A 15,781-nucleotide genomic window follows, 5' to 3' on the forward strand; every position below is an offset into this window, starting at 1 on the left:
TAAAGATTTATTTTAGATTTTTAAAAGAAAATCATCTTTTGAGAGTGAAACTTCAAGGACCTTTTCTTCTGGGGAAAACCAATAGCTCCAGCATTTGGAGGGGAATTGTTATGCTTCTTGCAAGGGATGACTTTAAATTGTTTTATTATGTATTCTTCAGTCCCTGTTATGGAGATTCAGGGTTTCTGTGTCTTTAAAGTGTTGTGGAATGAAATGGCTCATCAAAACACATCATTGTCAGTATAGGTAAAGGCAGGTAAAAAGGCAAACCATATCTCTAATCAAAAAGGAAAACTTAACAGATTTGCACTGTAGAGAAGAAAAGATTGTTGAACACATCATTCTTTAAGTTAGGGAAAAAAATAACAAGGGGCGAAGTTGAGGTCAGGCCAGCCTTTCTGAACAGATCCTTGAAGGAAAAGTAAATGTTAACCAGCTAAGAAGAAGGACATCAGTCAGAGAGTGTCAAAGGAGACAAGGATGGTGAAGGAAAACCGCACGGCATGTGTGAAAAACAATTTGTGTTTCAAGAAAAAGCCTAAGATCAGAAATAGATTTTTTTTTTTTTTTTTTTTTTTAAGATGACCGGTAAGGGGATCTTAACCCTTGACTTGGTGTTGTCAGCACCACGCTCTCCCAAGTGAGCTAACCGGCCATCCCTATATGGGGATCCGAACCTGTGGTCTTGGTATTATCAGCCCCACATTCTCCCAAGTGAGCCATAGGCCGGCCCAGAAATAGAATTTTTAAACAGAAAGATGTAAGTAGAAAGTTAATTTTAAGAAAGCAGTTTTTGTTGTCACTGTTTACAGGTTATGCAAAAAATAATAATGTGAAGACGCTACTCACTTTTACCATGGAGGTTTGTAGTTTAGTGGAAGAAGCATTGACTTTGGAGTCAAATAGTCCTGGTTTCAGATATTAATTCTGCCCCTTATTTGAACAAAGTGTGGAACCTCCCTGAGTTTTTTTGCCCCTGAGATAAAGTATGTCGAACGTCTTATCTAGTGCCTGACATTGGTAGGCCCTTGCTGGTGTGAAGATTGTTTTCTTGTTTATCATTCTCTGTGTCTACACTACGTTCATTTTGGCTTATTCTCAGCAGTGTGTCATTGCACTAGGCTTCACACAAATAATCCAGGGATTTTTTTCTTATCTCTGTTTCAACAAAACTCATGGTTTAGGGTTTAGGTTCAATGGTAAGCTGTTCTTATTGCTCTCATTTTCTTTAGCCTGATGGTCTCTTTCTCTAGAACACTTTAAACAAAGATTTAAATTTTAGATGATAATGGAGAATGTGAATCAGTGAAGTAAAAAAGGGTGACATTTCAGAAAAACTGACTTTGGACAGGGCAATGTGATTTTAACTCAGCAAGTTCATATCATCTAAATTGATGCAAATGAAGTTGCTAGTCCAAAGCACTCAACTGTGACTGCTTTTCCTTAAAAAAAAAAAAAAAAAAAAGATCACATCTTAATGCTTGCTAGAACCAAGGTTAATGTTCTGATCTAGATTACTTTGGGGTGGGGGGATTCAGTACAAACTACATTTTAACAGTGATTTACTATGAAATTTTTCTTGCACATTGCATCTTTGTCTGAAAACTAAATGATGTTTTGGTGGTTTCATTGGTTTAGCATATCTGAATAGGTATTTCTGCATTTCATTATGTGGAAAGCATGAGCCCCATAAACTTAACTAATTTGCTAGTTACCAAGAGTATGGGTAGTAATTTCCCATTTATCCAAAATTCTCACTTTTTTGTTTTGGTTTTGGGCACTCAACTTTTATGTAAGAACACTAACCAATAAGAAGTAGGAAGGATGGGTTAAGAAAGGCAACACCTGAAGAGTAGGAACCATGTCTGTAGTGTAGATATATTATCTGATGTTCCTAATGAAGTACATCATTATAGAGTCCTCTACCACAGGCTTTAGTGACCAGATGTGTAATTACAGGACAGTGCGGCCAAATGATATTTACAACCAGAGAGATTATTCCACTTCAATGTGGTGGCCTTAAGAGGTGAAACAGTTTCTTCATGGTGATTCCATTGCTGAAAACTGCCTTCAGAACTCACAACTCAGGCTTTTGAAAGTCTTAGAGATGACAAGTCATCCATCTTGTGAAGATGGCCTCCATCGACACTGGTGCAAAAACCTGGGTTATAGTATGTTTGATCAGAACGAAGAGGGTGTAGGTAAAATAATCACTGGAATTGTCTGTAAATGCAGATCTAAAGCAGGCATTCAAAGCTGTTGTAATGGCATCATTATTGAAAGAATGATGCATTTGAATTCATATATTCTGTTTTTTGCTTACAAATCTCATTTTAAAGTCAGTCTTATCCTTGAAAGTAATTTTATATATCACGTTAAAAAAACAACAACAAAAAAACTGTAAAGTTCCTCTCATTTCCTAAGTGGCAAATACATTAGTTTAGGAAACAGATAAGACTGCTGTAACAAACAGGTCAAAATATAGTGGCTCAAATAAGGCAGAGATTATTTCCCTTTTGAGTCTGGGGAGGCAATCCAGGGCTGATGTGTGGCTCACTGTGGTGGGAGCCTAGGCTCATTCTGGCTTGCTGCCTTTCTCAACACTTGGCTTCCACCAATGGTTAAAGTAGCTCTTCGACCTTCCACCATCACATCTGCATTCTAGCTAATAAGAATGAGGATGAGGAAGAGTAGGGCATACTCCTTCCCTTTAAGAGCACAATTTGGATCTTGCACATATCACTTCACCTTCATCCAGTTGTGTAGAACCATTCATATGGCCCCACCTAACAAGGAGGCTGGGAAATACAGCCTTAACTAGGTAGGAGTTAGAAAACTATGGCCGATTGCCTGTTTTGGTAAATAAAATTTATTAGACGACAGCCATACCCATTTACTTACATATTTTATATGACTGCTTTGAAGCAGAGTTAAATAGTTACAACAGAGCTCAAATGGCCTGCAAAGTCTAAAGTATTTATTATCTGACTCTTTGTAGAAAAGGTGTGCCTATACCTTCTGAACCTAGGTGGCCATATGCCCACCTGAAATATCTATATAGTTAGGGGCAACTAGTATAAAAACAGCAAGGTTTTACCATATAGGCAGTTTTTGTTACATGAATTCCATGATGGTTTTCAGTCTCTTTTATCTCTTAGAATTTAAAAAACAAAGTAGGGTTGAAAATTGATCTTAGTAGTTTTTAAAAAACATTTGTTTTGTTTGTGGAATCTTATTATTAAGAATGACTCTCTTAATGAATAATTTTAGGGAAAATGTTGTCTAGAGAAGTTTTGCTCTAGTTTTGTACTATCCTTCTTTCATTTCCTTGCCACCTGTTATGGTCCTATTCCCAAAAGCTTCAAATCGTTGAAAGTCTTGAAAACTACATTATAATTAAATGTCATTGATCTGATATTTTTTAGCTGTCTTAGTTTTTCCCCCATAGTTAGGTTTAGAAATAATTCAGTTGTTGAGATCTGGCTTCTCACTCCAAGGCACTTTTCTTTTCATTTGTATTCTACCACACCATATAATTTACAATCAAGAGCTTTTGAGAGAAAGTGCTTCAAAAATAGAGAAAATAAAATTACAAGCATTTTCCACAAGGAAACCTTTGAAGTCAGCAGTCTCATAATTTCTCTTTCTATGTTTTACCCTTCTATGAAAAAGGAAGAAAAGGACCTAATAACAAGCACAGAAAGAAAAATATTACCAACCAATGCTGTTGTGCATTATGTCAGCATAATCTCAGGATTCACCATCTAGTACTGCGATTACCCTGAGGGTGGGCTAAGGTTCATACAGGGTAAGGAAGACGTGATTACAGTAGCACTGAAGAAGTTTATTTTTGGACATGGTGTTTCCCACCTGCCAACCATAATCATAGTGCAAATAGGGCAAAAAATTGAAAAAAAGTTTTTTCTTCTAGGCTTCCCCCTCCCCGCCCCCCCTTCTCTTAAGGCCTAGGGCAACAGCTTGCACTTTGGTACCTTCCTGTGAATTAGAAAATATCATCCGTTAGGTAGGCTGTTGAGTTGCAAAAATACATTCTCACTAGAAGCAGATGAATTCTGGGTGAATCACTGAGAATAAAAGCACCTTTTCCTACCATCTGATAGCAAGCCCTGCTCTGTGGCCTAGAGGGGCCTTTCTATAGAGCATAAGCTGGAGAGCAGTGGGGGAGGGTGGACACCCTTGTCTTTGTCCCACTAAGGAAATTCTTTTTTATTTTTTTATTTTTTTAATTTATTTTATTTTTATTGAATCATAATTGATGATACATATTTTGGGGGTTCACCATTGACCTATGTTGATCAAATCAATATTATTAGCTATATATTGTTACAAATCATACTTATTCTTTTATGCCCCTTGTCCAATCTCTCCCCATACCCCTTTCCCTCCCCTCTCCTTCCCCTCTCCCCCCCTCTAATTACCCTAGGTTTCTACTCTCCTTCTGAAAGAGTAAAGGTTACTCTGTTGATTTGTTGCCTAGATGATCTGTCCAATACTGAGAGGTGTGATCAGGTCCCCCAATATTATTGTAGAGCAGATGCTTCTGTCACTCTGGAATGAGCTTTGTGGAGAGAGACATCCTCTTCTTTTCTTTCATCTCTGCTGGTGACTCTCCTTGTGTCAATGCACTCCAGTGGCTAGCGGACCATTTGCATGGTGGTTATGGCGTCTAAACACTTTCATGGCAGCAGTGGTTATTGTGGTGGCTGTGGTGGGCCACCCACATGGAAGTGATGTTTTTGGCACACTCTGTACCTGGTTGGTGGTGGCAATGGCGATGTGCCTGTTTGTGGGAGAGGGTCTGGTCCATGGCTTCATGCCTCAGGACGCTGGGTGGGCCCCATAGCACTGGTGGTGTGCCTGGTTGTCCCCCCTTTCTGGCTTGGTAGCCCAGGGGACTTCCTATCCTTTTAGGTGTTATAGGTGTTCTTTGAAATGAGGTCTTTACTAATTAATATCAAACTTTGTCTCTGGTTGTGGGTACTCTGTTTTTTCTTTCAGTTCTGTGTTGGATTATTTGCTGTTACCACCACTTAAACTCTGCACTGGAACTAATTTGTTGTCCTTTGCTTACTTCTGGGGGAAGTAAGTGGGGGAACTTCCTGTGAGGACCAGTACTTGAGCTCTGTGGTTGAGCTAAATTGCTGCTTTGCTGTTGATTCCCCGGGGAAGACTTTTTGTGCAGCTTGGGTTTTAATGGTTGACTTTATATGACTTCCAGATTTAGTGAAATCCAATGCACCTGGGTTGTGTAGAAACACTGGTCTGGGCCTGAGTCTGCACCCCATGCAGTTCTGTATTCCTGACTAGTCTCCTCTGAGTGGTCTAATGCTGCTTAGGGGCCAATCCGCTGTCCTTGCTGTGTCCCAGTGTTCTCCCAGTGGGCCCATCTCCCGCAGCACTGGTGCTGCAAACACTTCCCATGGGACAGGCTGTACGCTGGTCCCTTGCGATGACTCACCAGCCTCTGAGTGACTCCTTTTTTTCAGTTGTGGCTCCTCACTCCTATGTGGGTCCGCGGGAACCCTGTTAGTGGTCTTGCTGGCTTGGGGGCCACCAAGGCTCTCTTCTCCCCTGCAGCCTCCAAGCAACTTCATCCAAAGGGCACAGCTGTGGCTTTTGCCAGCTCCTGCTCCTTGTGCTCAGCAGCTCCAGTCTGGAAAGCAGCCGGGACTCAACATGGTTGGAGAGGTTTTTTTCTTTCTCTCATCGTGGCTTCTCTGGCCTTCATGCAGGTCTCTCCCCCTCTTCCGCTGAGCTCTGGCGGCCCCAGCTTGGCTGTTGTTGCTTTTTAATAGTTATAAATTAGTTGATTTATGGGAGAGAGAGACTCTGAGGACCATCTATTCTGCCAGCTTGATTGGAAGTCAAGGAAATTCAAAACTAGCCTCAGGCAGTCAGGTGTTAACTTCACTTCCCCTGTTCATAGAGTTTGTTTGGCATATTGAGGCAAGTGGCTTCAGGATGTGCACACAGATACAGGAGTCATGAAGGTAAAAGCGGAGCCCCTGCCTATGTTAGACGTGGAAGTGAGGCCACCTGAATGTGCTTAGCAAGTAGTCTGGATTCAGTTCTCCAAGGGAGGCCCATGGGGCAGATGTCGGTGAGTCCAAAAAGTGGTCCAGGAAGCCTCTGGGAAACAAACTGAGCCAACTTCAGAAGTCTGTAACAGAGGTCCAGACAAAAGTGGACCCTCTTTGAAACTTTTGGGCCTTGTATTTTTGAAACAAGAACTCTAGTCTTAAATTGGCCAGTCTGAGTCCGTTGTCTCTCACGTAGCACCTCATTTATTTCTCTATGTAGTTTGTCACTTTCTTTTTTTACAGGATTTAAGGTTTATTCACCAGTGCAACTCAGACCTGCAAAGAACATGTAGTGTCTTTATATTCTATGATCGGTTTATCTTCCAACTGGTCAGGGGAATGCTTCTTTAAAACTAGTGACACCATATTCCCTTACAGGATAATAGTCTTTGTGGATAACTGCCAGATAAATGTTTAGTCTCCTGATTTTCTTCCCCTTCTCCTCTCTGAGAGGGAGAGGGCTTCTGTGACCCCGTGATAGAGGAGGGGGAAAGGGAGCCTTACTTTCAGGGGGTGCCCTCTGCATCCTCACTGGTCTTTGCCATGAAGTAGCTTGTCTGGGCCAGTCGTGTCTGGCTGCTAGGGACAGTATGATGGTACCAACCAATTTTAGGAATCTCCTAAAACCATTTGCCTCTAACTACAGAATGTCTGCCCACAGCTGCCTCTTTGTCTAGACCCTGTGCCCCTCAGCACCTCCACGTCCACTCACCAGTGCTGGGAACTTCTGGATCAGCAGTGCTACCCCACTACTCTGGTACCTTGTCAGATTTTCCTGAGAGGCTTACAGTCTGTCTGTCTACTTGTACAGGTGTTCAGATACTCAGGAAGAAGGGGAAAATGCCCTTTTTTTATTTTATTTATTTATTTTTTTATAATCTGAGCTTTCTGAAGTCAAGGGGGAGGTATGCAGCAATTTATTCAATTAACTACATTTATCAAGTATACACTAAGGGCACCCACCCCCAGAGAAGAACAGTCATTTGTATCTTCCTGAGACAAAGTCACAACAAAGGCCCAAGATGGGAGGAGAAGAGGATTAGGATCTGCATTAGTTCATTTCTGTTGCTTATAACAAAATACCTGAAACTGGGTGATTTATAAAGAAAATGAAATTTATTGCTTACAGTTTCGGAGGCTAGGAGGTCCAAAGTACAGGGTACACATTTGGTGAAGGCCTCGATGGTGGTGACAGTGACAGCAGGGTATCACATTGTGAAATGGCAGGGCAAAGAGAGACTACCTCTCATGTGCTCTTCTTTTAAAGCCCACAGAACCACGCCCCTGACGACCATTATTAATCCATTCATTATGTCATGGTCCTACAGTCTAATCACCTCTTCAAGGCCCCACCTTTCAATTACCATAATAGGATTATAGGATTTCCCACTCTCAACGCTGTCACAGTGGGGATTAAGTTGGGGTGAGGGGTACATTCAACCCAAGGCAGGATTCCTGCAGAGAGTCCATAGGGAGGCCTCACTTTACAGGTGAATCTACATCACTTACCAGCTGGGCTGTGTTGAACAAATCTTAGCCTCCCCAAGCCTCAGGCTAATCTTGAAGGTGAAATGAGGTGATATGTGAAAGTTCTTAGAACAGATCCTTGTATTATGAGGGCCTCGGTCAGTCTCACTGTAGAAGAGTGATAGAGAATAGAGCTCGAGCCTCAGGAAGCTTATGTAACTTGCTTGAGGCCACACTAGTTAGTGACAGGGCCAGATGTGTGGTAAGAATAATTAGGACAGCTGGGTTTTTTTTTAAATCAAATAGAAAACCTCCAGTGTGTATGGACATGACATGTGGGTCCAGGTAATCCTTCATCCTCTAAGGCCGTAGATCCCTGATATGGGAATCCCGACTTTATGGTCTTTTTGCTCCTTCATCCCACACTCTCCTGACTCCCCCTACTGTCTCCCTTTTTCTGTTGCTGGCTTATTTGTTGATGCTGGTTCTAGTATTCTTCTCTTCCAGAAATTAGAAATTTGACACTGCAGAAGAGCCTTCAAAACAGTACACATTATACCATTTGGATTTGGTAGGGTCCCAGCAACCTGCCAATACCTTGCTAATGGCACCCATAGAGACTTTGTAACTACTCTGTAGACATATACCCTGCTGACATTTGTTTACTTGTGTCCAGCATGTCATTGTCCTTCAACCTGAGGGCACTACTTCTGTGTTCTTACACTCTGTGGCACTGAGGCATGGAGCTGGGGCTGGGTCCCCAGAGGTTACTGGAGAAGCAGGTAGATTCATCTGCTAGGCCACAAAATGTAGCAGCAGCTCTTCCAGTGGCTCTGTTTTTATAGTCACCCTAGTGTGATGGTTTCATAAAAGCACATGGAAGATGCCACTGACTTTGTGGACTTGCCCTTTCCCCTTCCATTGACCTGTGCTTGCACTAGTGACCCTGGGCCTGGATGCCTGACACAGCAGTATGATGGAGAGGGTTGTGATGTGCTTTCCTGCATCCCAGGCACAGCCCCTTCCATCAACTGATGATCTCATCTAGTCCTCATATAGTCATATGAGATTGGGATTTTTTCATATTCCCCTTTCACAAATGGGAGAACCCAGGCACAAGATGGTTTGAAATAACTTCTCCAAGATCACACAGCTAAGTGGGTAGGGAACTGGCATTGAACTGAGACTGCTGGCTCACAGCTTACACAAGACTCCCTTGCTCTTCCCACTCCTTGTTGCATTCTTTTTGCCTGTTTTGTTACATGAAGAACAGACACCACTGACCTCACCCCCCTTTCCACCAGCAAAACAGAGTAACAAATTCCTAAGGCAGTCGGTGTACTTGGTTTCTTAAAAATGTTGAGAATTTTACCTTTTCCTCCCAACAGTTGACCCTGACAGAAGAGAATTATCACTTGTGGATGAGTAGCTTTTTAAAAAAAAATTGAAATAAATTTATTCACAGGAAGTTACCAAAAAACACACCAAAAGTATAGAGTTCCTGTGTACCTTTTATCCCTGCATCCCCAATGTTAACATCTCTTATACCATACCAAACCATGACATTGACATTGATACAACCACAGAGGTTATTCACATTTCACCAGTTATAATATATGCACTTGACTTAGCTAGTACCATTGAGCAGTTTGGATAAATACAGTCTTCATGGCAGTCTGCTGTCATGGAAAAAGGACAGTCTTTGGAGCCAGACAACTGGGATCTTCCAGGTGCTTTACCATATAACTTTCATGTAATATCTTCTTTAATTTTCACAACCCTATATTAGTTAGTATTTTCAGCTGCAAGGACTGTAATGCTGTACCAATAGTTGCTTTAACTGGTACAGTTTCTCAGTGACACTGCCAAAAATCCAGACTCCCTTTTTCTTCTGCTTTGTTTATTCATATGTGTGTGTGTGCATGTGTAGTTCTATAAAATTTTATCATGTGTGTAGCTTTATGTAACTACCATCACCATTGAGATGTAGAATTATGCCATCACCATGAGGCTCCCTTGTGCTACCCCTTCATAGCTACTTCTCCTCCTTACCCTGGATGGATACTTTGAATGGTAGTCCCCTCTCTCCTCTTGCCCAAACCCAGACCCTGATCCCACACTGACTTGACTTGGCTGGTATCATGGTGACGTTCTCTTTCACTGAATGGTATGGAATGTGCCTTGCTATCCTAGGCCCAGTTGGCTGGTGAATCAGAATTGAATCTCCAGGGACCTGTGTGCCCACAAAATAGCAGTATATTCCCTCTAGCTCTGGAAAAAAACCCTTAGATTGCCATGTCCACAGGACTGGGCTTCCTCCTTCCTCCTCATTCTGGCTCCAGTTTCACAGTCTGAATTCCATCTGATCGTCCTTGTCCACCACTCTGCTCACCCCAAGGACTGGACCTTATCCCCTTTCTTTCCCCTTTTCCCCAGCCACCAAATGGGGTCCTTCTTCAAAACAGGCTTGCTGTCATTCACCAGAATTTGTACTCTCACTGCTGGTTTATAAAGCTGGTGTGCTTTAGTGGACACTCTCACTACTTACAGTCTGTTGTTTCCTTCGGGGATTATTTTCTTTTGGCTAAAGGATAGTTCTTAGTTCTTTTGTTGAGGATCTACAATAAGTGGTACATTTTTAGAGTCTGTCTGACAAAGACTTTTTTTAAATCAAAGTTTAACTAGAAGAAGACTTGTAGGCTCACGCTTAGGTTCCTGGGCACTTTGGTGTTCTTCATTGTGTTCTGGCATCTGTTGTTGCTGAGGCAAAACCTATCATTGGTCTGATTCATGGTCTTCTGTAGGTGATCTGGCTTTTCTCTGATTTTCTCTGTATCAGCTTCAGTGCCAGGACACAGGCAGCTTCTTTGTTTCCAACCTTTGTTCAAGAGCAGGCAGCACAGTTGTGGCTCACTCTTCTTGTTCCATAGTGTCTGGTGGGTCAGCAGTGAGCATCACAGGCTCACAGATTTGCAGCATTTCACCACTGTCACAGGGTGGCTCTTCCATCTGAAGACTGATCTCCTGTTCTCTGATTCTAGAACTCCTATCAGATAAATCCTGCACATATTTTATGACTCTTGACTTTTCTTTCTTTTGTGTGTGCGTGTGTGTGTGTGTGTACTGTATTCTGGGAAATTTCTATAAATCTGTTTAAAAATAATTTATTGAGGTGAAAGTTATATAACATAAAATTAACCATATTAAGGTAAGCAATTCTGTTGTATTTCATTTGTAAATTCACAATGTCATGCAACCATCACCTCCAAAACATTTCTATCACTGCAGAGTAAAACTACTTATCCATTAAGCAGTTTCTCAGCACTCCTCCCTACACTCAGTCCCTGGTAACCACCAGTCTGCATTCTGTCTGTGGATTTATCTAGTTTTACATTTCATAGCATGGAATCATATAATATGTGACCTTTTATGTCTGGCTTCACTTATCATAATGTTTTGGAGGTAACATCTACATTTTAGCATATGTCAGCATATGTCATTTAAATATGTTATTCCTTTTTATGGCTGTATAATATCCCATTGTGTGGATATACCTTATTTTGTTTATCTACTCGTCCTTTGATGGCCATTTGGGCTTTCCCACCTTTTGGCTATTGTGAATAAAGCTGCTATGATCTTGCGTGTACATGTACTTGTTTGAGTTCCTGTTGTCAGTTCCTTTGAGTATATACCTAGGAGTAATATTGTGGGGTCATATGGTATTTTGTGTGTAACTTTTGGGGAAACTGCCAAACTTTTTTTCACAGTGGCTGTGCCATTATATCATTCCCGCAAGCAATGTATGAGGTTTCCAATTTCTCCACATCCTCACCAACATTTATATTCCTTTTCTTAAAATTGTTTTTAATATAACCACCCTAGCGGGTGTGAAACGGTATCTCATTGTGGTTTTGATTGGCATTTCCCTAATGGCTAATGATATTGAGCATCTTTTCATTTGCTTGTTGACCATTTGTATATCTTCTTTGGAGAAATGTTTACTCAAGTCCTTTGCCAATTCTTTATTGAGCTGTTTGTCTTTTGTTGAGTTGTAAGAGTTCTTTATATTTTCTGGATGTCAAGTCTATCTTTTAATTCACTTTTCTCTCTTTAGCAGTCTTCTATTTAATCTACCTATTTAGTTTCTTTGCTGTTTATTTTTATGTTTAAATTTTTTATTTCTAGGATTTCTAGTTCATTCTTATTTACAACTGCCTAATGTTTTATGGATGCTATCCCCTCCCCCACTGTATTTCTTTGGGGATTTTTAAATGTGCTCTCTATAAGGCTCTCTTCAGATTACTCTATTACCTCTCAGGATCTGATGATGCATTCTCCCTTTTGTTGAGTCTGGCAGCTGTCTTTCATGGTGCTGGGTTTCCTTTTGTGCTTTGTGCTCTGATTTGCAAGGCCATCTTCTGTGGGAGTTTTCTCCTCCATGTACTCTGCTGTGGGTGGCCTCAGTGTTAGTCATTTCAGAGTTGTCTCCTCCTCTACCCTCATGAGTGCCATAGCTCCAGCTGTGTCCTCTGCAGTGGCTCAGCTCAGTGCCTTCATCAGCACGATGGCATAGGACAACAGACTTTGCACAGGCTGAGTCTGATCTTCAGAGGTGACTGCTTCTGCTTCGTGGTCTACAACTCATCTCTAGCCACGGCTCTGAGCAGACATGGATATTCACATCTGTCTTGGCTCCCCATTGGCTTTGGGTGGGGCTTTCACCCCAATTTAGTACTGTGGTCTCCCCTCACTCCCTCCAAATACCTCTCCCTTCCTGGTCCACAGAAATTTTCCTTTCTGTGTTGAAGAGTGACTATTTTAAAATATATTTTGGGGTGCTGGTCGGTTAGCTCAGTTGGTTAGAGCATGGTGTTATAATACCAAGGTTAAGGGTTCGGATCCCCATACCGGCCAGCTGCGCGCGCGCGCGCGTGTGTGTGTGTGTGTGTGTGTGTGTGTGTGTTTCATTTCTATATTTTGAATTGAAAAGTGTTGGGTTTTTTTTAATTTGCCCAATAAATAACCTTTTCCCCCCAGATGAGAAATAAGAAAAAAAAAACAACAACAAAAGAGTAAGGCATACAAAGGATAAGCTCTCACCATTATTACTAATAAAGCTGATCTTGGAGAATGTGGTCTTTATCTTTAGGCAATTCGGTGTCCTAATACTGAAGTCCAGAATTAGACAAACTATACTGGACAGGGTTCTCACTGCAGGGGCAAAGTCTGCTTCTGCAGACAGCATGGAGAAACAGCAGATTGTGTGCTTCCTGTGGACAGGTTGCTTCCAGTAAAGGGGAGAAGGAGGAGGCCAGGCTACCTGTATCTGTTTTCTCCTCTCACATTTACCAGTCAAATTCCCATGGTGAACCATGAGTGAGGAGGCAGAGAGAGGCAAGGAGTATTAGGCTCACGGAGCTTTCTCTGTCCAAAGGATACCATCAGGACTGGAGTTTCTCCCATAACTGAAAGGGGTGGGGGAGCAATCAGCCTCTGTCTTGTCCTGGAAGTCACACCTTTGGATATGGAGCTCAGGAAGGTCCATGTCCAAGTTCACCACCTCCTTGGATCTCATGACTTGGCTGCTGGCCATCCTGGAGGGGCTGAGCCCTCTACCCAGTTTGGGTTCCAGACTAATCCTTTCTCAGCTTCCTTCCCTTCTCCCTTCCCCTCAAGGAGTGGCCTCAGAGAGGAACTGTCCTCAGCATGCCTTCCCGTAGATTTGCTTTTCCTCGCCACCAAATAGTAAACAAGCATGGGCCCAGAGAAGAGAGGAAAGGAAGCTGCTCATGTCTGCCTCTGGCCCATGCAAAACATATGGTCCACCTGGTCCAGCTCCCAGAGCACTCCATTGAGTTTTAGGTCAAAAAGCTCAGAATAATCAAGATTGTGCTTACATGCATTGGTCTTTGTTGGACACAAAGGCAAAATTGATGAAAAGACACTGACACCCAGATATATCCTAGTGAAAAGGAGAGTGTTTTTTATTACATTATTAAAAATGAATAGTTTTCTTTCTTCCTTAGTGTTATGAAATGGCTCTGTGAGCAAAGAATAATATGTATGTTTCAAGTTTTGTTGAATATACTTCCATTTGTTCAACTTCCCATGATTCTTCATATTTGTTTATTACTGTTCGTAGCAAGCCTAACTGTTCATTGCCTAACTTTTTTTTCATTTGCTAAGACTGTACGAATGGGGTTTGAAATTAAAATATATTTTCCTAACCTCACACATTCTGTCACCTTCTTTTTACAAGATCATTCCCGGCGACCCATTCTGGGTACCAACCACTGAGGAGGAGTACTTGCACTTTGGGGAAAAGGCTGACTCTGAGAACCAGGCCCGGAAGTACATGAATGCAGTACGGAAGCGGAAGGGTCTTTATGTGGAAGAAAAGATTGTGGAGCATGCAGAAAAGCAGAGAACACTCAGCAAAAATAAGTAGCTACTACTTTTGATGGATTCTTTTCTTTATAATGAATTAAAAAGTATCATCAAGGATTTAATATTGGGAAAATTTCTTTTTGCTGCATTGTCTCCATGCATTCACTTTCAATAAAGTTGATCCATATATTTTAACAAGGATGTTAGAGAACACTTTTTCAGCTTTTTGGTTTTTGTTTTTAATTCTGGTTCAAGGCAAGAAGTTATCATAAATATTGTACTGGTGACTTTTTACTGCCCTGTGCATACCACCCCCCTCCAGGGGCAGTAAGATGTGTGCTGATGTCACAACAGCCCATTCAGTGCTGGGGTCATGCTGTGCAGACCCCACAGTGCTCTCCACTGAGCAGCTACATCTGGACTCATACTCTGTCTGCCTGTCATTGCAGTCTCACATTTCTGAGAACATCTTCCATGTAAACGTCACATTTGAATTTCTGAGTGGTAACATTTCATATTTAATCATTGAATCACTGCATTTAGTATCATTTAGAGAGAGACCACATACTTGAGAGAGCAGCAGCTGCTTTTCAGTTAAGCCAAGTCATTATTATAGCTCACCCATCTTATGGTGTTGTCTAGCAAAACAGTATAATGTTCAATAGTTAGCCTTTAAACCTTCTGCTTTTACACTCACTCATAAATTGTATCACCCCTATTTAAATAAGTGTTAGTGAAAGTTATCTGTATACCTTTTTCGTGAAAAAATAGAGGTAAATTTTTATAATTTTCTTTGCTTATTTCCTCTTAACCATACTGAAGGGATATTAGCTAATGTACGTGAGGTTACTATTCCCTTTATTTTTCCTAAATCTTCTCAGTTGCCTCATTCAAGGTGATCCCTATTTAAGGAACAAATACAATCCAGTCACTAATAGATTTTGTAATTTTTGATGTTGCATAATGATTTTTATAGCCACTTAAAAGAAGTATTTCTTTTCATAACATAAAATTATCAGACTAGACTTTGTTTTTGAAATGCTTTTAATGGTTTTTCTTATAAACTAAGTCATTCTTAATACTAGTTGTAGACATTTTATCTTTGATCTTTAGAGTCCTGGCATAACTGGTCAAGTCTAGGTCAATTAGACTTTGGAGAAAGTATGGCTAGATAATTCACTGTCTGTTTAAGTTTAATACATAATGATATCTGGATTAATTTAGGAGAGGTATACCATGTATTGGTTTATTTGAAAACTTTGATACCATAGGAGAAGCTAGCACATCGATTTATAGCATTTGTAAATAACATCATTCAAACTGCCAGATGTGCTATAAAACATATTCTTAGACTCTGCACTTTATCAGCAAATGCTGCACTTAATAGAGAAAAAAGGCATAACCAAGAAAGAGTTAGAGCTCTTTCTGCAGTTCTGTTGGGCCCTGCCAGATGAGCTGGTGTGGGGGAAGTGACATGTCAAGTTGATAGATTGCCTCTCTTCCTTCTCCCTGTTTGGGAGAGATACTAATGAGCAGTAAAATGGCCACAAAGAAGCAGACCAAGGGATGTAGCAAATCTGCCATCTATATAATCTACCCTATTGTGTAATTCATGATGAGACCCCAGTCATTGAAACCACATCCCCAACTTTGACAGCATAGTAAGATTGTGTCTTTACTCTGCGTGCCATGCCCAAACCCCAGCCTCAGTTTGTTGAGTTCAGTGGAAGCATACCAGAAAGCTGTCAGTGCCCAAGTGGAAGTGACTGATTTCCTTTTCTTACAGAGGTGCTGGGTTTTTGCAGTCTTCTATAGACAGGCTTCAG

The 15,781-nt window shown here is 41.3% G+C and overlaps 1 protein-coding gene across 1 annotated transcript in view; it reads left to right on the plus strand.

Annotated features, from left to right (window-relative positions):
- The window catches only part of EFL1 (elongation factor like GTPase 1), a 165,046-nt gene extending 150,914 nt beyond the window's left edge, over nt 1-14,132 (plus strand). Inside the window, exon 20 of the mRNA XM_063089163.1 lies at nt 13,828-14,132. Coding sequence (XP_062945233.1) covers nt 13,828-14,016 — 189 coding nt within the window. The 3' untranslated portion in view covers nt 14,017-14,132. The remainder of the gene's footprint in view (nt 1-13,827) is intronic.
- The last annotated feature ends 1,649 nt before the right edge of the window (nt 14,133-15,781 follow it).

Source organism: Cynocephalus volans, chromosome 3, assembly GCF_027409185.1.
Source record: "Cynocephalus volans isolate mCynVol1 chromosome 3, mCynVol1.pri, whole genome shotgun sequence".
In the NCBI taxonomy this organism is placed as follows: domain Eukaryota; kingdom Metazoa; phylum Chordata; class Mammalia; order Dermoptera; family Cynocephalidae; genus Cynocephalus; species Cynocephalus volans.